Source organism: Phocoena phocoena, chromosome 4 (assembly GCF_963924675.1).
Source record: "Phocoena phocoena chromosome 4, mPhoPho1.1, whole genome shotgun sequence".
Lineage (NCBI taxonomy): Eukaryota > Metazoa > Chordata > Mammalia > Artiodactyla > Phocoenidae > Phocoena > Phocoena phocoena.
In genome coordinates, this window is record NC_089222.1 from 64171334 (window position 1) to 64196298 (window position 24965).

Sequence of the window (24965 nt, forward strand, 5' to 3'; positions counted from 1 at the left end):
GAAAGGAGTGGTTTAACCAAAGAGGCTTATAAGCAGCACCACTCTGGTCCTCTCTTGATCAGAGTGTAGCAAGAGAAAAAGGGATCCCTTCCCACTTCTCCAAGGGCAGCTATGGAATCAGGAAAGGGCAGGGACTCTAGGAGAAGGTGATGCCACCTGCAGATGGCAGAACCCAGTGCGGGTACTAGGAAGGCGGGAGAAGAAAAAGGAGATCGGGAGCTGATCAGGGCTGTCCATGAGTAGAGGTAAGATGCTCTCTTTCTCCTAGAAGGATGTCTGGAAATACATGGGGAGGCACTAACCAAGCATTGGGTTCATACAAGAGTAAATAGAGTGAGAGCCAGTGAACTGTGAGTTCTGGCAGTATGGTGCACTAAATACCCTGAAAGCATTCATAATAGTGGATACAATTACAAACAACAAAAAACAAAACAAAAAACCTTTTAAATTGCACTGAACTAAGAAGAAAGGAAAGAATACTGAGAAACCCTCAAAATATGTGAAAGCAGAAATCCAAATAGATAGGAATCCTGAAATCACCTTTTGTTGGTCTTTTTTGAAACTTTGTAACCTTGAGCTTCAATTTTCATGGCCTTGCAGTGCAGTAGGACATGAAACAAAGTCTATGGACCCCTCAAGGTCAGGAGTTGAATAGGAGAACTCTGGGGGAAGAGTGAACTAAACATGAATTTGAAGTAAACAACCTTCTACCACCTCAGGTGACAGAAAATCCCCACCTCGAATCTTGGCGCTGTGAGGAGCTAGGGGGCTGAGTGCCCTTCACGTGGGTCAGCAGCTAAATTCAAACTACTTGTGGTCTGAGAAACCTCAAGTTTAAAAATTAAAGTGGTCTCAGATGGATGGTATCTCCAGGAACTTGACAGGCAAACGCAAAATTTTTCTGGAGAAATCTACTCCTCAGATCCTCAAAGAATTTCCGCACATAGTGAAATAATTATAATAATAATAAAGGCATTTGTAAGGGGGGTGGGGGGAAGCTGCGGACTGCAGGCTTTATGGCCGCCAGCTGCGGGCGGGAGGACAGATCTTGGCTGGTGGGGCAGTGCAGCTGCCGGCTCCACACAGCGCCTGCGCAGCAGCTGCAGGGAAGGGGCACCTCCTGCCCGGGCTGGGTGCGAGTGAGGAGGCCCGCAGGACTGAGTGCTGGGACATGGGACCACCAAAGCGACCTTCCCAGCGGAGCTGCGTGCCCGGGGCGCCCCTGCTCTGCAGGCAGGGAGCAGGCAGCCGCCTCCCCGCTGCACCAGACCCTGATGGGACCCAGATTGCTAACGGCAAAAAGAACTGGAAAAATGCAAATGACTGGAACGATTAAAACCTACCAAAGACTTCTCAGAATTCTCAAAGAGCATACAAACATGTGCTTACGTGTAAAAAATGTGATGCGCGGACTACCACACTCAAGCAACCTGGCAAGCACTTGCCGGTGACTGTCACTCTCAGGTTTCACTGTGGAATTTCAAACTGCCTAGGGGTGTGAGAAAAGATTAAGGCACCACCCCCAAAAATAATGGCCCATAAAAGGAAAGAGAACAAAAGGAAGTCCACCACTGAGTACTTCTGTTCTAGGGAAGGGGGACATGTGGCCAGAGGAGCCTGACTTCCCATAATGTCCTCAGGAAGAGCCAGAATATCACCCTGATGCTGCAGCCCAAGAGTGTTTTGCTGTTTCAAATTGAAAATTGTCATGAGGAGGAAAAGTCCATTCTGGTGCTTGAGGGGACCTCTCAAACTGAAGGCTTGTGTTCAGCTGTCTGAATAACAACCAATAAAAACTACAGAAACAAAATCTCTCAAGAAAGGGATTTTTTTAAAAATCACGACAGGGCTTCCCTGGTGGCGCAGTGGCTGAGAGTCCGCCTGCCAATGCAGGGGACACGGTTCGTGCCCCGGTCCGGGAAAATCCCACATGCCGCAGAGCAGCTGGGCCCGTGGGCCATGGCCGCCGAGCCTGCGCCTCCGGAGCCTGTGCTCCGCAACGGGAGAGGCCACAACAGTGAGAGGCCCGTGAGAGGCCCGTGTATCGCAAAAAAAAAAAAGAGAGACACGACAGGGACTTCCCTGGTGGAGCAGTGGTTAAGAATCCGCCTGCCAGTTCAGGGGACGTGGATTCGATACCTGGTCCGAGAAGATCCCACATGCCGCAGAGTAACGAAGCCCATGCGCCACAACTACTGAGCCTGCGCTCTAGAGCCCGCAAGCCACAACTACTGAAGCCCATGCGCCTAGAGCCCGTACTCTGCAACAAGAGAAGACACCGCAATGAGAAGCCCGTGCACCACAACAAAGAGTAGCCCCCACTCACCACAACTAGGGAAAGCCCGGGCGCAGCAATGAAGACCCAATGCAGCCAAAAATAAAATAAATAAATTTAAAAAAGAAGAAATAGAAAAGAAAATCTGAACAGACCTATAATAAAGAGATTGAATTAGCAATTAAAAACAAAAAGCAAACCTACAAAGAAAAGCCCAGGCCAAGATGGCTTCATGGATGAATTCTACCAAATATATATATTTTAAATTTTTTATTTATTTATTTTTGGCTGCTTTGGGTCTTTGTTGCTGCACGCGGGCTTTCTCTAATTGCAACAAGCGTGGGCTACTCTTCATTGAGGTGCGCAGGCTTCTCACTGTGGTGGCTTCTCTTGTGGCCGAGCACGGGCTGTAGGCGCTCGGGCTTCAGTAGTTGTAGCTTGTGAGCTCTATAGTGCAGGCTCAGTAGTTGTGACACACGGGCTTAGCTGCTCTGCGGCATGTGGGATCTTCCTAGACCAGGGCTCGAACCTGTGTCCCTGGCATTGGCAGGCAGATTGTTAACCACTGCGCCACCAGGGAAGCTCCTCTACCAAATTTTTTTTTTTAAAACACTTTTTAATTAATTAATTTATTTATTTTTGGCTGTGTTGGGACTTCCTTGCGGTGCGCGGTATTCTTATTGTCATGGCTTCTCTTGTTGCGGAGCATGGGCTCTAGGCACGCAGGCTTCAGTAGTTGTGGCCCATGGGCTCAGTAGTTGTGGTGCAGGGGCTTAGTTGCTCCGCGGCATGTGAGATCTTCCGGGGCCAGGGCTCGAACCCACGTCTCTTGCATTGGCAGGTGGATTTTTAACCACTGCGCCACGAGGGAAGCCCCTCTACCAAATATTTAAAGAAGAATTAACACCAAATTCTTCCAAAAAATAGAAGAGGAGGAAACACTTCTCAACTCATTCTGTGACACCAGTATTATCCTGATATCAAAACCAGACATCACACACAAAAAGAAAACTAAAGATCAATATGTCTTATGAATATAAATTCAAAAAACTCAAATAAAACTAGCAAACCAAATCCAGCAAAATATAAAAATGACTATATACTTTAACCAAGTGGGATTTATCCCAGAATGCAAAGTGGATTTAACATGCAAAAATCAATTATTATAATACACCATATCAATAGAATTAAGGACAAAAACAAATGGTTATCTCAATACATGCAGAGAAAGCATTTGACAAAATCCAATATCCCTTCAATATAAAAATACTCAACAAACTAGGAATTGAAGGAAATTCCCTAACCTGATAAAGGCATCTACAAAAAAAAAAGTTAATATGTACTTAATATTAAAAGACTGAATGTTTTCTCCCAAAGATGAGGAACAAAACAAGGATGTCTCTTGCAGCTTCTATTCAGCTTAGAAAGAAGTTCTAGCCAGGTCAGTTAGACAAGAAAAGGAGGGGGAAAAAAGGCATTCATATTGGAAAGAAAGTAGTAAAACGATCTCTATTTGCAGATGACCTGATCTTGTACATAGAAATCTTACTGAGTCCTCTAATAAGTTAGCAAGGTTGCAGGATACAAGATCAGTCAGTTGTAATTCTGTACACTATCAATGAATAATCTAAAATGAAATTATGGAAAGAATTCAATTTACAGTAACATAAAAAAGAGTAAAATACTTGGATTAAATTTAACAAAAGTGCAAGACTTGTACACTGAAAACTATAAAACATCACTGAAAGAAGTTAAGTAAGATCTAAATAAATGAAAGATACCATGTCCATGTTCATGGATTGGAAGATTTACTATTGTTAATACAGCAATACTCCCCAAATTGATTTGCAGATTCAAGACAACCCCTCTCAAAGTCCCAGCTGCCTCTTGTTTTTTCACAGAAATTGACAAACTGATCCTCAAATCTATATGGAAATTCAAGAGACCCAGAATAGCAAAACAGTTCTGAAAAATACCGCAGTTGGGAGATTTATACTTCCTGATTTCAAATTTTGTTATAAAGCTACAGTAATGCTACAGTAAGCTACAAGACAATGTGGTACTTGCATAAAGATAAGATATATCAATCACTGGAATAGATTGAGAGTCCAGAAGTAAACTCTTACATTTATGGTGGATGGAATGATTTTTTGACCATGCCGTGCAGTTTGTGGGATCTTAGTTCCCAACCAGGGATTGAACCTGGGCCCTCGGCAGTGAGAGCACAGAGTCCTAACCACTGGACCACCTGGGCATTCCCAGTCAATTGATTTAGACAAGGGTCTCAAGACAATTCATGGAGAAAGAAGAATTTTTTCAATAAATGATGCTGTGACAACTAGATGTTCACAGGCAAAGGAATGAAGTAGAAGCCCCCTACCTCACATCACATGCAAAAATTAACTCCAAATGGATCAAAGACCTAAATGTGAGACCTAAAACTATAAAGGAGTTGTATCTAGAATATACACAGAACTCTTGCAACTCAACAATAAAAAGCTAATTAGCTTAGTTTAAAAATGGGTAAGGCACATAAAAACCTGCACCCAGATGTCTATAACAGCTTTATTCAAAACTGCCAAGACTTGGAAGCAACCAAGATGTCTTTTGTAGGTGAATGGATAAATAAACTGTGATACATCAGACAATGGAACATTATTTAGTGCCAAGAGGAAATGAGCTGTCAAGCCATTAAAAAAAAAAAGAAAAGAAAAGGAGGAACTCTAAATGCTTATATTACTAAGTGAAAGAAGCCGATCTGAAAAGGTTACATACTGTATGATTCCAATTACATGACATTCTGGAAAAGGCAAAACTATGAAAACAGTAAAAAAAAAAAAAAATCAGGGGTTGGGGGGAGGGAGGGATGAATAGATTTGAATAGGGAGGGAGCACAGATTTTTAGGGCAGTGAAACTACTCCGTGATCCTATAATGGTAGACATATGTCATTATACATTTGACAAAACTCAGAAAATGCACAACACCAACAGTGAACCCTAATGTAAACTACGGACTTAGGGTAATAATGACATATCAATGTAGATTCTTCAGTTGTAACTAATGTACTACTCTGGTACCAGATTTTGGTACTGAGGGAGGCTGTGCCTATGTGGGGCAGGGAGTATGTGGAAAAGTTGTGTACTTTCTGCTCAATTTTGCTGTGAACTTAAAACTGCTCTAAAAAATAAAGTCTGTTTAAAAGGAAAAGAAATGGCTAAGGGATCTGAATAGACATTTCTCCAAAAAGCTCTACAAATGGTCTACAAGCATATGAAAGATACTCAGCATCATTAATCATTAGGAAATTACAAATCAAAACCACAGTGAGATATCATGTAATGCCCACAAGAATGGCTGTAACAAAAGACAGACATGTATGAATGGATAATCAAAATGTGATATATACATACAATGGCATATTATTCAGTCTTAAAAAGGAAAGAAATCCTGTCACATGCTATAACATGGACAAAACTTGAGGACATTATGCTAGGTGAAATAAGTCAATCACAAAAAGACAAATACTGTATGATTCTACTCATATGATGTATCTAAAGTAGTCAAATTCATAAAAACAGTAGAATAGTCGTTGCTAGGGGATAGGGGGTGGGGGAAACGGGAACTGTTATTTAATAGATATAGAGTTTCAGATTTTGCAAGATGAAAAGGTTCTGGAGAGCTGTTTACAACAATGTGAATATACTTACGAATGAACTTACACTTAAACATGATTAAGTTGGTACACTTTATAGGGTTTTTTATCATATGCTTCTTTATCATGATTAAAAAGAAAACACAACTTTTAAAGACTGACAATACCAGTGTTGGCAAGGATGTGAAGAAACTGGAACTCTCATACATCGCTGGAGGGAATGTAAAATGGTGCAGTCCTTCTGGAAAACAACTTGGCAGGGAGTTCCTTAAAGAGGTTAAACACAAAGTCCTCTATGATCCAGAAATTCCATTCCTAGGTATATACCCAAGAGAAATGAAAGCATATGTCCACACAAAAACGTGTACATATATGTTCATAGTAGCATTATTCATAATAGCCCAAAAGTGGAAAAAACCCAAATATCCATCAACTAGTGAATGGATATTTAAAATGTGGTATGTGTGAGCACAGTGGTGCATCTGGGCCAGAGGTCAGTGGATCAAAATACAATGTAGAATATTCATACGATGGAATATTATTCAGCCATAAAAAGGAACGAAGTCCTGATGAATGCTACACATGGATGAATCTTGAAAACATGCAAATCAAAAAAACAGCCAGACACAAGGGCTTCCCTGGTGGTGTAGTGGTTAAGAATCCACCTGAAAAAAAAAAAAAAAAACAAAAAAAAAAAAAAAAAAAAAGAATCCACCTGCCAATGCAGGGGACACGGGTTTGATCCCTGGTCCAGGAAGATCCCACATGCCACAGAGCAACTAAGCCCGTGAGCCACAACTACTGAGCCCACATGCCACAACTACTGAAGCCCGCGTGCCTAGAGCCTGTGCTCCACAACAAGAGAAGCCACGACAATGAGAAGCCCGCGCACCTCAATGAAGAGTAGCCCCCGCTCGCTGCAACTAGAGAAAGCCTACGTGCAACAACGAAGACCCAACACACAGCCAAAAATAAATTAATTAATTAAATTTTTAAAGAAAGCCAGACACAAAAGACCACATATTGTATGATTCCATCTATATGACATGCCCAGAATAGGTACATCTATAGAGACAGCAAATTAATGGTTGGCAGGGGCTGGACAGGAGGGAGGAATGGGGAATTACTAATAGTAAGTATGGGGTTTCTTTTTGATATGATGAAAATATTCTGAAATTAGATAGTACTGATGGTTTCACATTTTGTAAATATACTAAAAACCCCTGAATTATAAACTTTAAAAAGGTGAATTTTATGGTATGTGAATTATATCTCAATTTTTTTAAGGTTAAAAAAAAGAAATATATCTAGAACACATATACAAGGAGAGTCAACAGGCAGATAATATCCTTGAATGTGACTTCATTTGTAACCCATAGACTGGTAAGACTGAATAAGCTCAGGGTACATATTCTAATATTATTATTTCCATTTTCTTAAATCATAAAAATACTAAACACTAAAATGTTCAAGTTTACCTGGCAAAAAAGAGAAAAGTATCCATAATCTTACCATGAAATAGAACAACTATTTCCTTTTCTCCCATATCTCTGATCGGTGATGACTTTTTCACAAACATGACTAAAATAGGAATGACTAAACATGAGTAAAATAAAGATGTTAAGGTCTCTATCTTAATCAAGAAACAAGCCTCCAACTTTAGGAATTCCTACTTGGGAGAAATTCGCTATATGAAATTCAAATTTCTAAGACATATGTAAAGCAAATATGTAACCAATTATTGGCACAAATACCCAAATTTTGCTGAGTGAGTGCTCCTCATATAACCTGGACAATCTCCCCTGCTGTTTCTTAGACTCTCCAGATGAGGTCTCTGCCCACCTTCCGCATTGATGCCTATAAACTACCTGAGGCTGGTTTCTCAAGATGTGGCCCCTTAGTGGTTCCCTCCCTGAAAATGCTGCCCCCCATGGGTTTGGGGACATCGGTGCTGAAGGGAGTGTGATATTGGCCAAACCGCTTGCCCTCTGTGAGCCTCAGTTTCCTCATTTATAAAATAGGGATGATAGGAGCTTCCCTGGTGGCACAGTGGATAAGAATCCACCTGCCAATGCAGGGGACATGGGTTCAAGCCCTAGTCTAGGAAGATCCCACGTGCCGCGGACCAACTAAGCCCATGCACCACAACTACTGAGCCTGCGCTCTAGTGGCTGAGAGCCACAACTACTGAAGCCTGCAAGCCACAACTACTGACCCCATGTGCCTAGAGCCCGTGCTCCACAAGAGAAGCCACCGCAATGAGAAGCCCACACACCTCAACGAAGACACAACACAGCCACAAATAAAAATAAATAAAATAAATTAATTTAAGAAATAGGGATGGTAATACCACTTCACAGGGTTTTAGTGAGAATTACATTAACCAATGTCTGTAATGCGCTTGGTTCAGTAAACAAAGGCTGTTATTATTATGATCCAAGGATGCATTTTAAAAAGTCACTTCCAGGGAATTCCCTGGCGGTCCAGTGGTTAGGACTCTGCGCTTTCACTGCTGAGGGCCCAGGTTCAATCCCTGGTCAGTGAACTAAGATCCCACAAGCCATGCGGTGCAGCCACAAAAAAAAAAAAAAAGTCACTTCCAAACCCTGCACCCACACCTTCCTTATTTATCTACACAGTGAGCCCAGAAGGCAATTGCCAGTTTCAGATGACCATCTACATGGTACTCTATGAATGAGGCCAAGAGACAACCCAAGTGTCTAGTAGATAATAGGACCCAGGAAGCATCTCCTAAGTAAAAATGAATGAAAGGAGCCTCAAGTTCCTTTGCTTACACTAAAGGGTTTGGGGTTTTTTTTCCCTTTTTCCTGATTATAAAAGTAACAGATGAAAAAAATTATTCATTATTTTAAAACTATATATATACAACAGCACAGCAAATTGAAAAGTAAAGAGAAACTTTAAAAGGCACTCATATTCCTACCACCCAAGGGGCAATCTAACATGTTTTGTCATGTTTCTTTTTCATTATTTTTACAGTGTTGAGCTAATTTTATACTTTATATAATTTTATATCCTGCATTTTTTCACTTAGTACATTATAAGCATTTCATTTAATGTTTTATAAATAACTTCAGTGTTTGAATACTATTTTATTATATGGGAACTAACAATTTCCCCATCATTGGATTTTTAGGGTGTTTCCAATTTTCTATTGCAAATTAGATTTTCTGAGTGTCAGAAATATATTTATGTATATGTGTATATTATGAGCTCAGAAAAGAATAGAAACGTGTGTATGTGAGTGGGTGCCTTTGGGCATGGGATTGTTGGGATGGGGCAAGGTTTGTGCTTTTATGTTACATACTTATTTACTGTTTAAATCATTTATAGCTAGCAGGGATGACTTTTGAAATTAAATGTTTATGCAAAGGAAGGAAGGAGGAGAGAAGAAAGGAGGGAGAGGGGGAGGGAGAAAGAAGGAAGGAAGGAAGGGAGGAAAGGAGGAAGGGAGGGAGGGAAGGAAAGAAAGAAGGAAAAAAATTCCTGTACCAATTCCATTTGTAAAGAGCCTGAAAGATCAAGAGCCACAAGAAGTAACTAAGCAAAAAAAAAAAAAAAAAAAGAACTTAGCAATATATCCCTTTATATATATTATAGGACAAAGACATATACAGACCTATAATTAAAAAGTAGATATGTTCTCTGAGCAAAAAAGGAAATAGCAAGCTGCAAAGAATCCCAGCCCAACTTACTGATTGATTTTGGATTCTGTAGTGTTTCCAGCTTTGTCTGTCAATTTGATTGTAATGGATCCTCTTCTTATGTTCTTGTTCCAAGCTATAATATCCACAAAGTAATGATATACTACAAAACAGGGAGAGAACATGGTAAGAGAAGAATATTACCAACTGCTTTCCTGAAGGTTCAATTCGTAAAAACCCAACCTCCCTAATACCTGAGTCTCCTTTTCTCTTCCTCTAGTTTTTCTGCAAAGATCCAGGGCAGAATTTTCTAATATTTTTTTCTATTCTCTTTGGTAAAGATGGCCTGAGTGATGGCAGAACTCTGTGGTATGCAGTTGCCATGTGTAGGCATCACTCTTGGATCAGTGTTTCCACCTTATCGACTGAAATCTCATGGCCTACTGCCAAGTATGATTGGTTCACTTCAATCCCTGCCCATTTTAGAATAAACCAAATAGGGGACCATGTAGAGACCCTCCACAGCTGTCAAGGCGTTCCTCAATCTGGGCCATGTCCACCAGCCTACCCAGCCTCCCTCATCTCCTCCCCAGCCTTGCCACACCACCTGCACTGCCATGCTCTCTCTTGCTTCTGGGCCTTTCCCCAACTTGGACACTCTTACTTTGCCCCCTTTGCCAATTCATCCTTCAGGTTCCAGCTGAATGCACTCCCTCCAGAAGGCCTTCACTGACCCGCAGACTAAGTCAGGTCTCTCTCAGAGTTCTTATCATGCTCTGGTATTCTTTCATCATTAGTTAACACACTTTACTCATTTACAAAATGCAAGAAAAATGATAACCAAAAAGTGGTAAACATATATGTACATCTATACAAATATTGCCTGTATAATGTCTTATGGCGTTTTATAAAAAGCTAAAATATACTACAATGGTAACTAGGAAGGGATGGTTATTCCTCTTTGTAATCCTAGCAGTAATACCTATGGATATCCATTAATTCCTACTGAATAAACGAGAGCACATAACGTATCCAGAGAACTATTCTTCCTCCCTACTCCCTGCTCCCCAAGGTCAAGGATGCTCTGGGAAGATGGGGATCCCACCATGATAGTCAGATTTGCTATCTCTTGGTCAGACTTGCAGAGAAGGGGAAAGAGGCTCAGGGAAATGACAGTCCCACTAGGGAATAAGGTCAGCCATGGGGTTGCCATTTCATGGCCCATTATTACTCAGGGGCTTGCCCCATTTGGATTGGGCAGACACCAAACCGTGGCCTGCCACCCATGATTCCAAAGAAGGAGGGAAACCTGGTGATGTGCAACCTCTTTTGTAAGGGTTGCTCCCAAGAAAAGTGAAAAGGGGGATAAGATTGTAAGATGTACATCTGCCCAGGAAAATTCCTACTTGCTTCCCGGGGCATCTGGTCATCTGCTGCCCCATTTAGCTCCCATCTTGAATACCCAACCTCTCAATGTCTTTAGAAGGTCATTGTTTTAGTTTTGGAGCTGGAACTGGCCCATAGATGTGGCTGACACCTGATTTTTCCTAACCACAATTTCCCGTCTCTTGGGGCTCAAGCAAATTTTCTGGAAGATCTTAGTGATTAGAATGGCCATCCAGTGAAGGTAACAACTATGATTTGTTGAGCTTTTAATCCTTATAACTCAGAAGATAGGCATGATTATCCCCCTTTTACCAAGCAGGACATTGAGACTCAGAGAAGTTAAATGTCTTGGTCACACAGCTATTATGTAGGAGAGTCAGGATTCAACCTAGGTCCTTCCAACTCCAAAGTCCATGCTTCACCATGGCCTTCATCTGCCAAGAAGTAGCCAGGAAGCTGAGACTCAGCCATTCCAAAAATAAAAGAGTTGGGCAACGGCAAGCAAGCACGGTCACTCACCGCAGAAGGGTTTCTCCTCAGCTGTGTCAAAGAACGCTGTAGCCATAGGAGGATCCCGCTCCCTTAAATAGCCTTTCCAATTATCAGCATGGTAGCCTATAAAATCAGTCAGAAAAGTGTAACATTATCATGTATTATATAAATGTAAAAGCAACGGAGGAGATGTGAGAACAGCGGGTTTGACTGCCACCACCATCGAGACAATCCCCCACGTACCCAGTTGCCAAAGGACCCTCCAGTGGCTTTTCCCCCTATCTATTGACATTACATCACCAGCCCTGGTCCTCAGTAGCAGGGATGGGATTGTGGGGAGTGACACACACTGGGTAGACTAAAAATAGCACTGATATTTTCCAGCAATTCACTTTCTAGATTATTTAAAACAGATTCAGGTTTATACCTAGAACAGCATCACTTTTGGAAAGCGATGTGCTTCCTTGAAGAACTGTGATTGGGCCCCTGAGGTGCAGAGGACTTGGAATTGCTGTGTTACTCTGTCAACAGGCAGGGAAACGTCCTCCTTCATGATGTGCCTACAGGAATGAGGCTGAGGGCCATCCCTGGGGCCTCTCTCTCTCCTCTGTCCCCACTGCTAGGGAGTGGCCTCCACATTCTGACTTAACTGATCTGGAGTGGAACCCAGGCATCAGTATTTTTTTAAAAGCTCCATAGATGATTCAAATGCACAGTCAAGTCTGAGAACCCCTTGTCTATAGCATGCCCTGATGTTAACTTGAGTCTTTCCTTTGGGTACAATTAGAGAATTCTCATGACCATCCAGTTGCAAAGTCTCCACCACCCAGAATATTTCCACTAATGCTTAGCAAATATCCAAGCAGTCTCCACGGTGTCTGTTACCCCAGCCCACCCCTGTATGTGTCCATGCGCACAGCACCAGAGTGTGGCATGAAGGCATTTACAGACACAATTTGTTAGAGGGGTCGCTTTGCCAAACCCTCCCCCAGCAGAGAGGTTGTGTGCCTGGAGAGAGTGCTCCTGTCCCCACAGGAGCAGACTACGTAAGGTGACTGTGCCTGGGTGAGCTTGGGAAGTCTTCTGGAACCTTCTTTTTCTTGCTAGAATAAAGTATCCAGGGAGGTGGCACTACCTTCTGGATGAAATCCTATATAGATTGCCTTTCTAACATTCTTTATTATTAGGAGACCCCAGAGTACTTCACAGAACACATTGGCTAGAAAAAACTAAGTAAATTTTTTTAAAACACAGGATTTTCAGGCCCATTTTTAGATGGTAAAATGGTGCTAGGATTCTACCAGAAATTAGCTCTTTGTTAATCAGAGTGGGAAACTGCTTGCTGGACTTACCCAGAAGTGGGCAGGACTCCGTCTGTGATATGCCACAGTTGACACACTTGCCGTTCCTATAATCCCGGTAGGAGTCACAGGGATACGCGGTGATGGTGCAGTTCTCTCTCAGCGAAGAAAGGTACAGGTACACGGACCTCTGGTGGTCACACTTAAAATACTGCATTCCTGGGTTGTAAAAGGAATGATCAAAGAGTAGAGCAGTTGTAGCATTTAGTAATAAATAGTGCCTCGCATATTGTTTATACACATAATTTATCATGTCTCCTACATACCAGGCACTGTGCTAACAGCTTCAATGTACTTGATTCCATTTAATCTTTATAAAACCAATAGATCAGGATTCATGCTGACAAATGGCAGGAGACAAGAAGATAGGCATGATTACCCCCATTTTACCTAGCAGGACACTGAGACTCAGAGAGGTTAAAGGACTTGACCTTGTCCTTCCTTTGTCAGTGAAAGGAAGAGGAAATGTCAGTGGTAGTCAGAGATCCACTGGAAGTTTTCAGCAGAAAGCAAGCACATTTAAACCAATCAATACATGAGAGAAAGACGGCATTGGGGAGCAATTTGTAGAGGAAGATCCCCAATGAGGGCAAGGAGAGGAGATAGTTGTGAAAAAGGATGGGGCGGTGCTTCCACCTTGGGTCAGATGGGGAAATGAATGTAAAGACCAACTTTGTGATCTAAGGTTAGGATAGATAAAATGGCTCCTTCGGGTGGGACCTTGATCTAGGTACAAAAGTCAAATCTAGCTTAGCTCTAAGAGGTGAGGATTTATAGCTGGGGCGGTATTTGGAATAGAAGCATGAGGAGTGACCATAGGGAGTCCACAAGAGATGTGTATGAGGCTTTTCTGGCATTATTGGGGGCCATGGAGAAGTTAACAAGTTTGCCTGGACCTTGTACTTGATCAACAAGACTCCATGACTTCTCCAGAAGGTGCCCAAGCAAAGATGGGGGCTGACATGGCAGAGGCCTAAGGGCCTGGGGGTGCACAGGGCATTCATGAGAGCAGACAAGTGGCAGGGGCTCCATTTCTGCTCCAAAGGTGAAGGGTGAAGTGAGAGGAGCTCAACAATAGGAGGTGGCACTGGAAGCTGTAAGTGGGCAAGAAGAGGTGAGACACAAGCCTCAAGTTAATTCTTGGTGGGTGCCATGTGATGTGATGGTGAGAGAGGAAGTTGATGAGACACAGAGGTGGCCATCAGAAGAGTTGGAGCTGATGAAGGACTTCAGTACAGAACATCAGAGAGGTTCATCAGAAGGTTGATGGGTCAGACGATGAAGTCATTCAGAAACAGGAACTGGGTCCCAAAGATGGGTAATCAAAGGAGATAAGGATCTCAAGAGCAGACAGTGAACTCCATGGAAAGAGGAGTTGTGATTGTGAGCTAGTAGTTTGGAGAGGCACTGGGAGCTGGAGTCAGATCAATGTTTCTTCTTTCTCCGGAGTCCACATATGCCCATAGAAGAGATCAGTGGAGGACATAAAGAAATAAACTGGACGACAGAGGAGAAGCATGGGGCCAAGCTGGACTGGAGTGAAATCTGACAAGTCGACATTTAATTATTGTTCCTGGAACTTCCACTTGCAGAAACAATGAAGTTAATAATGCTACAGAGGATGTCCTTTGTAAGCAAAGCACATTATCTTTGGCTGCTCGTGAATGTAGTTACATTACAGCACACAGGACAGGATTTGAATACACACCATTTATGGTACAATGTGATTGGCCCTACTTATGTCATTTCATCTGGATCATTTTCAAACACTACATCATTCCCATGGAGCCATATACAGCTACCATTTTGGAACAAGATCATCTTTTTCTAGAATTATTTCCATGATTGCTTAATTGTCTCTAACAATGGTGAAATACAGATTCAGAGCACTTGGCGGGGGAGGGGGTGTGTTTTGTTTTTTTTTAATTTTTGGCTGCGTTGGGTTTTTGTTGCTGTGCACGGGCTTTCTCAAGTTGCGGCGAGCGGGGGCTACTCTTCGTTGCGGTGCGCGGGCTTCTCATTGCAGTGGCTTCTCTTGTTGCAGAGCCCGGGCTCTAGGCGCATGGACTTAAGCAGTTTTGGCACGCGAACTCAGTAGTTATGACACACGGGCTCAGTAGTTGTGGCTCACAGGCTTAGTTGCTCCGCAGCATGTGGGATCTTCCTGGACCAGGGCTCGAACCCGTGTCCCCTGCATTGGCAGGCGGATTCTTAACCACTGTGCCACCAGGGAAGCCCAGGGTGGGTTTTGTTAATTCTGTCCCCCACCACACTTTAATGTTGCCCTCCAACTACCCATTTTTGTTTTGTGAGTTTTTTCTCGTGATAAAACTAATACATGCTCATTTAGAAAATAAAAAATAATAGCAAATTATGATGCAAAAATTACCTAGAAATCCAACATCCAGAGATCACCACTAATAATTATTTGGAGCACTTATGTTTAGTGTTTTTTTCTGCACTTACACATGTACAAATATACATTTAAAAAACAAATTGGGATTATACTGTATAATTTGTGTATTTTTCACTTAACATCATATTGTAAGCATTTTCATTAATCTGACAATATGGTTTTTAAGAATTACATTCCTTTGTGTAGGATGCACCATACTATTTAATAATTTTCCTGTGTTGGACATTTAGATTATTTCTAAAAACTTAACTATTATAAACAATGCCATACTGAATATCTTCACTCTGATTTTTGTCTACATTTTCCATTATTTCTCTAGGAGAGATTTCCAAATGTGTAATTTCTAGGTCAAAGACACACCTTTTCAAGAGAGAGAGATAATTCAAAATCGCTTTTAATCATATGGTTATTTTTTTTAAGTAGTATATTTGAGTAATAATGTTTAATTTATAATTTATATTTATACCACCGCTATCTTCCCAGGAAATTTGTTTTTGATTAAAAACGATTTCACATAGGATAATATCAGATTTTTAAAATACGCCTTTTTTAAACCACTATTTTACAAAATATAAAGTATCTGCACTTACCTCCAAATATTGTTTTGGGACAACCAGGTTGATCCAATCCTCCGTTTGGGTAGAAGTCTATGTTTCCTAATGGTTCCCTGTAGCCCAGTGCTAAAAGACAATATACTAGGCTTTTATACTGCTTTGAACTTCTCCCATCTCACAACTCATTTGCCTGTTTAGGATATAGGCAGAGATTGTCTCATTCTTGTCTTTGCTGCTGTTGTTGTCGTTAAACCTATTTAAATATTTTGTCCAAAGTTAGCCAGATAGTTAGTTAGAAAGCAGTGATTTCCAAGTAGGAGACTATGAAGCTGGTAACAGAATTTACTTCCCATATTTCTGAAAATGTAAGAGAGTTTGGTCACTCATTCACTGCATGGCTGATAAAATGATATGTTTCATGTTTATATTTGGCTGGAACACTCATTGCTAGGTGCTTCCTGAGCCTCTAATTACATGTGTGTAAGTCTTTAATGAATAAGAAACAGGAAAAAATGAACCTTTACTTAGTAGGAGAAACCTTTAAAATTTGGGGATCTAGGATGGTTAAAAGATTGGAAACTTCTAGAAAATGGGGACCTAGAAAATTATAGATTTAATAATTGCTTATTCTCTTTAACCTTGTAACTCCAAAGTAATCAGTAAAATGCTTGATTAAAAGTTTATACAGGGGGGCTTCCCTGGTGGCGTAGTGGTTGAGGGTCCGCCTGCTGATGCAGGGGACGTGGGTTCGAGCCCTGGTCCGGGAAGATCCCCCATGCCACGGAGAGGCTGGGCCCGTGAGCCATGGACGCTGAGCCTGCGCTTCCAGAGCCTGTGCTCCGCAATGGGAGAGGCCACAACAGTCAGAGGCCCGCGTACCACCAAAAAAAAAAAAAAAAAAGATTATACAGGGACTTCCCTGGTGGTCCAGTGGTTAAGACTCCACACTTCCACTGCAGGGGGCATTGGTTCAATCCCTGGTCAGGGAACTAAGATCCCACATGCCGCATAGTGTGGCCAAAAAAAAAAAAAAAAAAAAGATTATACATATGTATGTATGTATATATATATGTATAAACAAATATATAGTGTATCATTGCAATAATGATAATAGCTATTATATGTTCAGGAAACTACATGTGTCTGTGGGTGTGACACTAGGGGTTTTACACAGATTTCTTCTAATTTTCACAATGTCTGAAAAGCAGCCATTGGTAAATTCAGATGAAGTAAGTTACAGATGAAGATTCTGGGGCTTGGAGGACTTATGGACCAAACATGATACCACCAGAAAGAACCAAACCTGGGATTTGAGTCCACCCCTGCCTTGACTGCAAAGCTTATATTTTTCCTTCAAAATTTGCCCTCTCCAAGAACAAAAAATAAATTACTCTATGCCTTCAAGCATTAAAATAACATAGAGGTACTGCACCTAAGTAAGGTAATACTTTGCAAACTGCATAGTAAGAACACAGCTATTTCACAGAGACACTTCTTCTAAGGCAAACAATTGCTGAATACCACACCAGAGTGCCCACAATAGGCAGTCAAGGATGTTTCAGGTGGTTGTATCACAAAGGAGATGTACTATTAAATGTCCACTATGGTCTGTCCCCTCAGCCCTCCCCCAAGTTCCTACTCCAGCTCTTCTCCCAAACATCTGGATATAAAGACCCATCTGTAACATCAGCCCAACCCCCAAGCCATGTACCCAATCCCAGAAATGAAATCAACACCATAAAAGATAGAAATAGCCAGGAAGATCCACAGAGAGCTAGAGACCTATAGGTGGTTCAGAAATGCTCTGTGTGGAGAGACACAACACTTAAACGTATCTTTCAGCTTAAGGTAATAATGACAAAGAACCAACAAAAACAGGGAATCATGCATCCAAACCCAGTTGTACTTATGGAAACATTTGTCCACATGGTATGCAAATCAGCCTGTCCTTGACTGGTCAAGATGATCACTTTAAAAATAACAGGAGACAATGGGAAATGCACCTCTACTCCATCAGGAGATCCTGGGTGCCTGCATTAAAGCAGCTTCCCTTCAGTATTCTTGTGGATTTGGAAACTTGCCCGGTAGGAAAAGAAGGAATCTAGAGGAACCTGATCCACCCCTACATGACAATCCCCCTAGCGGGAGACTCTTTGGGAGTCTGGGGGTGACGGTGTGGGTGGTCACTGACCCACAAGGAATGTTACCATCAATGTCAGAATGGATGACGTCAACGAACTGTGCATCACCGGGATCTAATCTGTCCTCTGGAGGTCTCCCATTGAATAAAGGGCCTGCAGGGTCCAGACCTGGAAGGAAAACAGAGTCGGCTTGGCAGCCCCTGCAGCCGGGCTTTGGATCCCTCCCCACGAAGATGGCTCACAGGCTTCGGGGAATCCTCGGGTGGGCAAGCACTCACATTCCCATCCTGCTGTGTCAGGCTCCTTTCCACAGCCCCGTATAGCCTTTTCCCACACTAAAGGTGGTTACCCTCACAGTGCCCCCTGAGAACTCATCCGGACTCCATCTGGAGGTGTACTATACCTTGTGCAGGGCTCCACGGCAGGGAGTGCACAGACATATGGGGACCAGGGACTGGAATAAACTGGTTCCTCAGGAAAAAAGCATCTAAGAGTGCATATAAAAAGCAGACACTGTACTTATCTTTATCTCATTTTAAATAATCCAGAAACTTCACTCAACTTTTCTTTCTTGTTATTAAAAAAGCTCCTTTATTGTTTCCATTTTTATTCACATTTACTGGCTCACCTGGTCCACATCACAAAGGAGGAAAGGTAGCTATTGTCATTCCCATTTTACAGATGAATGAACTGAGGTTCAGGGAGGTCAAGTGTCTTAGCCAGGGCCACAGCCTCACAATGCAACCACCTCTCTCTGTTGAGCTTTTGGTTTCATTGAACTGGGTTTGGCAAACTGAGTGGGAAAGTGTGAGACTCACTGGTCAGGCCAGGTATTAGACTAGGTATGGAAGAGGGAAATTAGGTGGGTGCCAGTTCCTGCAGAATTAACCCACCCCATAAATGGCTGAACTGATTTCTTGCTCTTGGTCAATGTTAGCTGGACATTCCTCACCATTATTATGAAATATCTGTAAAAACAAGAGAGCAGCTCCTATGATGATGTAACCACAAACTAAAAACAAAACACCAGAGGATCCCAAAGACCTTGCTAACTAGAAACTTACCTGGAGTGAAAAAGGTTTCAAGGGATGTCTCCGAGTTTTTAATCTACGAAGTCACTTTAAATGACATCCCCTATCCCCCCCCCCCCACCTCCATGGTATAAAATCCAAGAGATAGCATCTTTGCCTCAGCAGTCCTGGTTCTAGCCCCAATCTCTCCATTTCTCCCTGGCCAACACCCTTGCTTCCTTGAGGCATGTCTTTATCTGCCCCCTTATTTTATCTCCCTCTGTTTCCCCCACTCCCCCACCCCCCAGCTTTTCTTCCCCTTCTGTCTGCTCCCAACTGAAACTGATGTGGGGAGGAGGTGGATCAACACCCAGGTACCCAAGTCCACAGGATATTCTCTGCACAGAATGAGAAACACAACCTTGGAAAGACCTTGCTGGGGAAGCCTCCCCCTCCTCACATGAAACAGCCCCATTTCCAGTCTGAGAAAATGAACAGTGAGAGCCTCAGTTTATAGCAACCTCCAGATCCACAGCAGATATATTGGCTTACCATATAAAATCCAAACCAGGGCAATTTTGAAAGTGATAAGGCTGCTATTAATAATTATGCCAGGACAGAAGACACAAATGAGGACTGTCATAGTAAACTTGGACATATGATGTCCTTAGAGATAAGTCATAGCAAATGATCAGCTTACACTGTCAGGCAAAAATCACAAACTGCCCCAAAAAAAGCTGCATATTTTGTGTGAGCAGAGACCATTGGAGTCAGATGGATGTGACGTGGAACCCCAAACCTAGCATTAACCAGCTGTGTGATCTTAAGCAGGTTACTTTACTTCTCTGAACCTCAGTTTCCTTATCTGCAAAATAGAGGTAGAATTAATTGCTACCTCAGAAGACTTACCAAAGCACTCTGGGATCTGAATCCAGAATATTGAAATTATTATAGAATAGAAACAAAAATGACAAAATGGAGCTCTTTCTTGTTGCTCTGTGATCGCCAGAAAAGTGTCTAGCTAGTGATCCCTGGCTTTGATTACAAGATTAACCAGTTTGAGAATTTGATAAAAGCTCTGGACCTCTCCCCAGGACAGCCGTCAAACATTTTGCATGCGTTTTCAGGGGCCTCTTACTCCCATCCCCAAGGTCACCATGAACTAACTCTCCAAGGCAGTGCTGTCCAATAGAAATATAATGTGAGCCACATATATAATTTAAAATTTTCTAGCAACCACTTTAAAAAGGTAAAAAGAAACAAGGAAAATTGACTTTAATAATACATTTTATTTAACCCAGTATAGCAGAAAATTATTTCAACATGCAGTCAATATAAAAAATTTGAAATCTTTTAATACCCTTCTTTTGTACGTAGTCTTCAAATTCCAGTGTGCGTTTTGCATTTACCGCACGTCTCAATTTGCATTAACAACATTTCAGGTGCTCCGTGGCACCTGTGGCTTGTGGCTCCTATATTGGGCAACACAGCTTTGTGGTCATTTCTTAAAGTATGGTGTTCAGACCACCTGCATCTTCTGGTTAAAAGTACAGACTGGGGCTTCCCTGGTGGCGCAGTGGTTGAGAGTCCGCCTGCCGATGCAGGGGACACGGGTTCGTGCCCCGGTCCGGGAAGATCCCACATGCCGCGGAGCGGCTGCGCCCGTGAGCCGTGGCCGCTGAGCCTGCGCGTCCGGAGCCTGTGCTCCGCAACGGGAGAGGCCACGACAGTGAGAGGCCCGTGTACCGCAAAAAAAAAAAAAAAAAGTACAGACCGCCGGGAATTCCCTGGTGGTCCAGTGGTTAGGACTCCACGCTTCTACTGCAGGGGGCATGGGTTTGATCCCTGGTTAGGGAACTAAGATCCCACATGCCTCGCAGCGTGGCCAAAAAAATAAAAAATAAAGGAAGTACAGACTCCTGGACCCCAAGCCCAGAGATTCCAATTCAGCAAATCGGCATTGTATCCAGCACCCCAAGGTAATTTTTGCAAGAATAAATTTAGTGTATTATCAAGTGATGTAGGTACTTGAAATGTTTTTAAATCCATTCATTTCTTCCATCTTCTGTTGAAGAAATTAATGAAAAATAATACCAGGAGATGTGCCTGGAGAGCAAAAGGAGAAGCAAGAGCAGAAGAAAAAAAGGGAAATGGAAGAAATGAAGCAGCCATTCTGGTCTAGATAATCAACAAGCGGAATCACCCAGTTCTTGGGAGTTGGGAGTGAATTATGGCCTTGGGTAACAGGCCAAATTCCTGCCCCTCAATCCAGTGATCCCATTCTGGCAGGGCAGTGGAAGGTGAGTGGAGAAGGGAGATGCTTTTCCCCTGAAATAGCTCTCAGTGACAGGTGAGATTGACCTTGGAGCTCAGAGAGGATGAGGAGTTGGGAGATCATGGGTCCCTCAGAGGAGACAGAAAATTGAGCTGCAGACCGTTGACTGAGTCCAGGTCACAGAGCAGGGCCACGTGGACCCAGGGTGGAAGGGAGGTTGGCTCAGGGAATTTCCATGGTCAGAGGCCAGGTTACACTGCATTCCCATCCAAAGTAGTCGTGGGAACAGGTTCACTGGGCGGCTGAGGAGCAAAATTAGGGGGTAGATAGAATAAGGCAGTGGTGGGCTAGAGCCCCCCAGCACCAGCACTGGAGAGCAGTTTGCTTATCTCTTCCCAAACTGTGTGGTCAGTGATGTCAGGTCAGTAGCTTGAAACCAGCCACAGTGGGAGTATTTACATCATGGAAATCAGCAAATGCTATAAATCTTTTTTTTCTTTTCTTTTTTTTTTTTTTTTTGAGAGCTGATCAGCTTCTAAACACAGCACTGGGAAAAGTCCCAGCTCCCAGAGGAGAAGCTCCCAATAGACAAGGAAAACAAGCACATTTGAGCCATCTGTCCTTTGTACCCATAAGGGAAAATGAATTTTTAAAAAGTAAAGACATACTGCTTTCTAAAACATTATAGTAATAATTTTAAAAAATTGAAAAATAGCTTTGCTTCCCTAGGAAAGCAAGTAAATAAGATAAGGGCAACCTTGGCCTTTGGGGTGAAATTGAGAAAAAAAATAGCCAGGAAAAAGAATGTGACCTCAAGTACCAGAGTTAGAAGAGACACCGGCCAATGTGGGGGTGTGTGTGTGTGTGTATGTGAGAGGGACAGATAGATTTAGGGCAGGGGGTGGTGGTGGGGACATGCCCAGGGCCACATGTCAAATTAAGTAGCACATTCAGACCTGTGGCTCTAAAAGGTTACCTCCCAAATGTAGTTGGTTTGAATCATTTACCTCTCCCCTCCCTCCCTCTGTTCACATCTACCTTCCAGATTTCCTAGATTTGGAATGGCTATCTCAATGTAAGGATCGATTCTGGGAAAGGTATGGAAGGCTTGAGTCTCTGAAAGAGAAAGCCTCCCTCAGACCTTCATCTGTAGCTATGGAAAGTTACAGAACACTAGGCAAATGAACCCAGCAAGGGAATCTTTGGAGTTTCACCTGCTGTTGTTTCTGAGGGTTTTTATTCAGCTTTGGCCTGAAAGCCGATATTCACAGAGTAAGCTCCAGACAACATAATTCCCATCTCATTTCCCTATCATGAGGCTCCAGCTATGCCTGGGGATATATTAGGTACATAGTTCAAACTATCTTGGATTAAATGAAAGGAAGAAGGCTATCTGCTTGGGGCAAAATCCCCATGGGATGTAGCTGTTTTTCAAGCCATAAGAGAAAGTCACCACCAATCTTTTCTATGGCATATACAGTTTACAGAGTGCTTTGGACCTATTTTATTAAATAATAAATTTAATATTGCTAAGGTCAATTACTACTACGGTCTTCCCTTTGCACAAGAGGACATTTGCTCAGAGAGGTTAAGTAATTGGAAGAGCTGGCTTTGAACCCAAGGACTAGGATTGCCCTGGGCAGTCTGGTTACCCTGTGCCCATTCACAGGAAGCCTTACCTGTAATTCTTCCCAGCTGGCCATTGTACATCTTTCCAACAAACCCAGCTACATGGGCTCCTAGACTTACTCCAATCATGTAAATGTCATCCAGAGAAGCTCCTTCTGCCTGCAATTTCAAGAGGTCCATCGTTATAAATTGTGAGGGGCCAAGGAGTTGACAACATCTGGAGAAATTTCCTAACTGTTGACTTTGGAGAAACATTTCTAGGAACCTTATATCCATTATCTTATTGAAATGTCACAACACCCCGACAAACTAAATGCTATTCCTTTGATTATACAGATGAGGAGACTGAGCCCAGGGTTGAAGTCATCTGCCCAAGGTCAGGCAGGGAGAGCGCAGGGCAGAATTCAAACCGGTCTGTCCAACTCCACACTTATGCCTTCACCTTTATGCCGTGGTGTCTCCATTCATGCTTCTGCTAGAAGCCAAGCTGAGACATCCTTAAAACCTTCCCAACTGAGAAGGGCAACCAAACATTTAATGAACTCCTTTATGTCCATGCTGGCTCAGTTAATGAAGTCATCATGGAGAGGGAAGGAAGGAAAGAAAGGGGCGGGGCACACTGACCATAGTCCTGGGCCAGCCATTCATGAGTCATTTTAATATTCACTTTCCGGAAGTCTGTGGCTTAAGTAGGAAGCTCATGTAAAATTTATGTCACCCCTGGCCACCAGGTGTGACTCTCTGAAGTAGTCCTGATGTCAAGTCACTTTTTTTTTCATAAAAAGGACAGTTCATGAGATAGATTAAATTATATTTAAGATTTATTTCATCTTTTAAGTCTTCTGAAAACATAAATCATACACACAAATCGTTCATCAACCATGTGTATCAGTTTTGGTTTTGGATAATCTGGTCACTAAACTTTTGGCATTTCTAAGAAAAGGAATATCTATAGAAGTTGAGGAAACTCTAGGCATTGAAGCCAGGAAACCCCTAGACAGAACCTCTCATACCCATTAGACACCTTTATGTGAGTTAGAAAAAGCTGCCCCTTCCTCAGGACACTTTGCTGTCATTCACTAGAAGATTATCATAATAGACATATAAATCTACAATGTCTACAATGACAATGGTGCTGTCTTAGATGGGTGCCCTGTGCAGTACACCACCTGCACAACCATACACATGGGCGTTGCCTTGGGCCCTTCCCTTCACCTTCCCTGGGGCTTATTCAGATTTGCAAAACATTGCAAAAATAGTCCTTCTGGTCACTGTAGTTATCTCTTGGCTTTAAATATCCAGATATTGAGCCAGTTTCAATTTGACCCTGAATCATCTAAGAGAATTCTCCCTTACCAGCATTTGGTCGATAAATTCCTTCAAGACTATTGCTACTTTTCTGGTCTTTCTAGAGGCATGGTTGTATATTACAGTTGTAGCTCCTTGATTCCAATCAACAACAACCACGTTCATGTCATCTACAGAGAGCAAACCCTCTACTAAGTCCTCCATCCAAACTGGAGGAGAGCCTGTCGGTCTGAATCCATGGACAGTGAAGATGGTTTTCTTGGTCACGTTCAAGTTCCCCAAAACTGTGGAGTTGATGGCTTGTGCGCAGGTCGGGTTTCTCCTTGTGTAGAGCATCAACTTCACATTTAGTCCCGTTCCAACCACTGCACTGTGAAAGCTCAGTTTGGTAAATGAAGGACATGTTTCATCTGTGTCTGAAAATAAAAATTATATGGCATTGTGACGGTTCTTTCCTTAGTTGGGCGTCAAGCAAAAGTGCTGTCCTACACTCTTTGGAGTTCTTTCTATGTGCCCCACGGCACCTAGTAAGAGGCTGGATCTAGTTGAATGAAGTTGCAAAGTCAGACCTGATTCGGAGTACATAAGTAGTAACTTCTTTTTCACTGATAAAACCATTTTTCCAAATCCTACCCTCTTTCAAGGTCTAACCCAAAAGTCACTTCAATGAAGCCTTCTCCGACTCTCCCAGCCATAATTACTGTCTGTCCTTCAACCCAGAACTCCCCAAACCCCTCTATGTGCCACATTGACCACACAATGAAGACATTTTCAGGGATGTATTATGGGTATTTCTGTA

The 24965-nt window shown here is 42.5% G+C and overlaps 1 protein-coding gene across 1 annotated transcript in view; it reads right to left on the reverse strand.

Moving 5' to 3' along the window:
• LIPH (lipase H) overlaps positions 1-24965 on the reverse strand; it is a 30282-nt gene that overhangs the window by 5149 nt on the left and 168 nt on the right. Inside the window, exons 2-8 of the mRNA XM_065875826.1 lie at positions 24215-24582; positions 22909-23017; positions 18011-18112; positions 15840-15929; positions 12825-12992; positions 11500-11595; positions 9646-9757 (exon numbers count right to left, since the gene is read on the reverse strand). Coding sequence (XP_065731898.1) covers positions 9646-9757; positions 11500-11595; positions 12825-12992; positions 15840-15929; positions 18011-18112; positions 22909-23017; positions 24215-24582 — 1045 coding nt within the window. The remainder of the gene's footprint in view (positions 1-9645; positions 9758-11499; positions 11596-12824; positions 12993-15839; positions 15930-18010; positions 18113-22908; positions 23018-24214; positions 24583-24965) is intronic.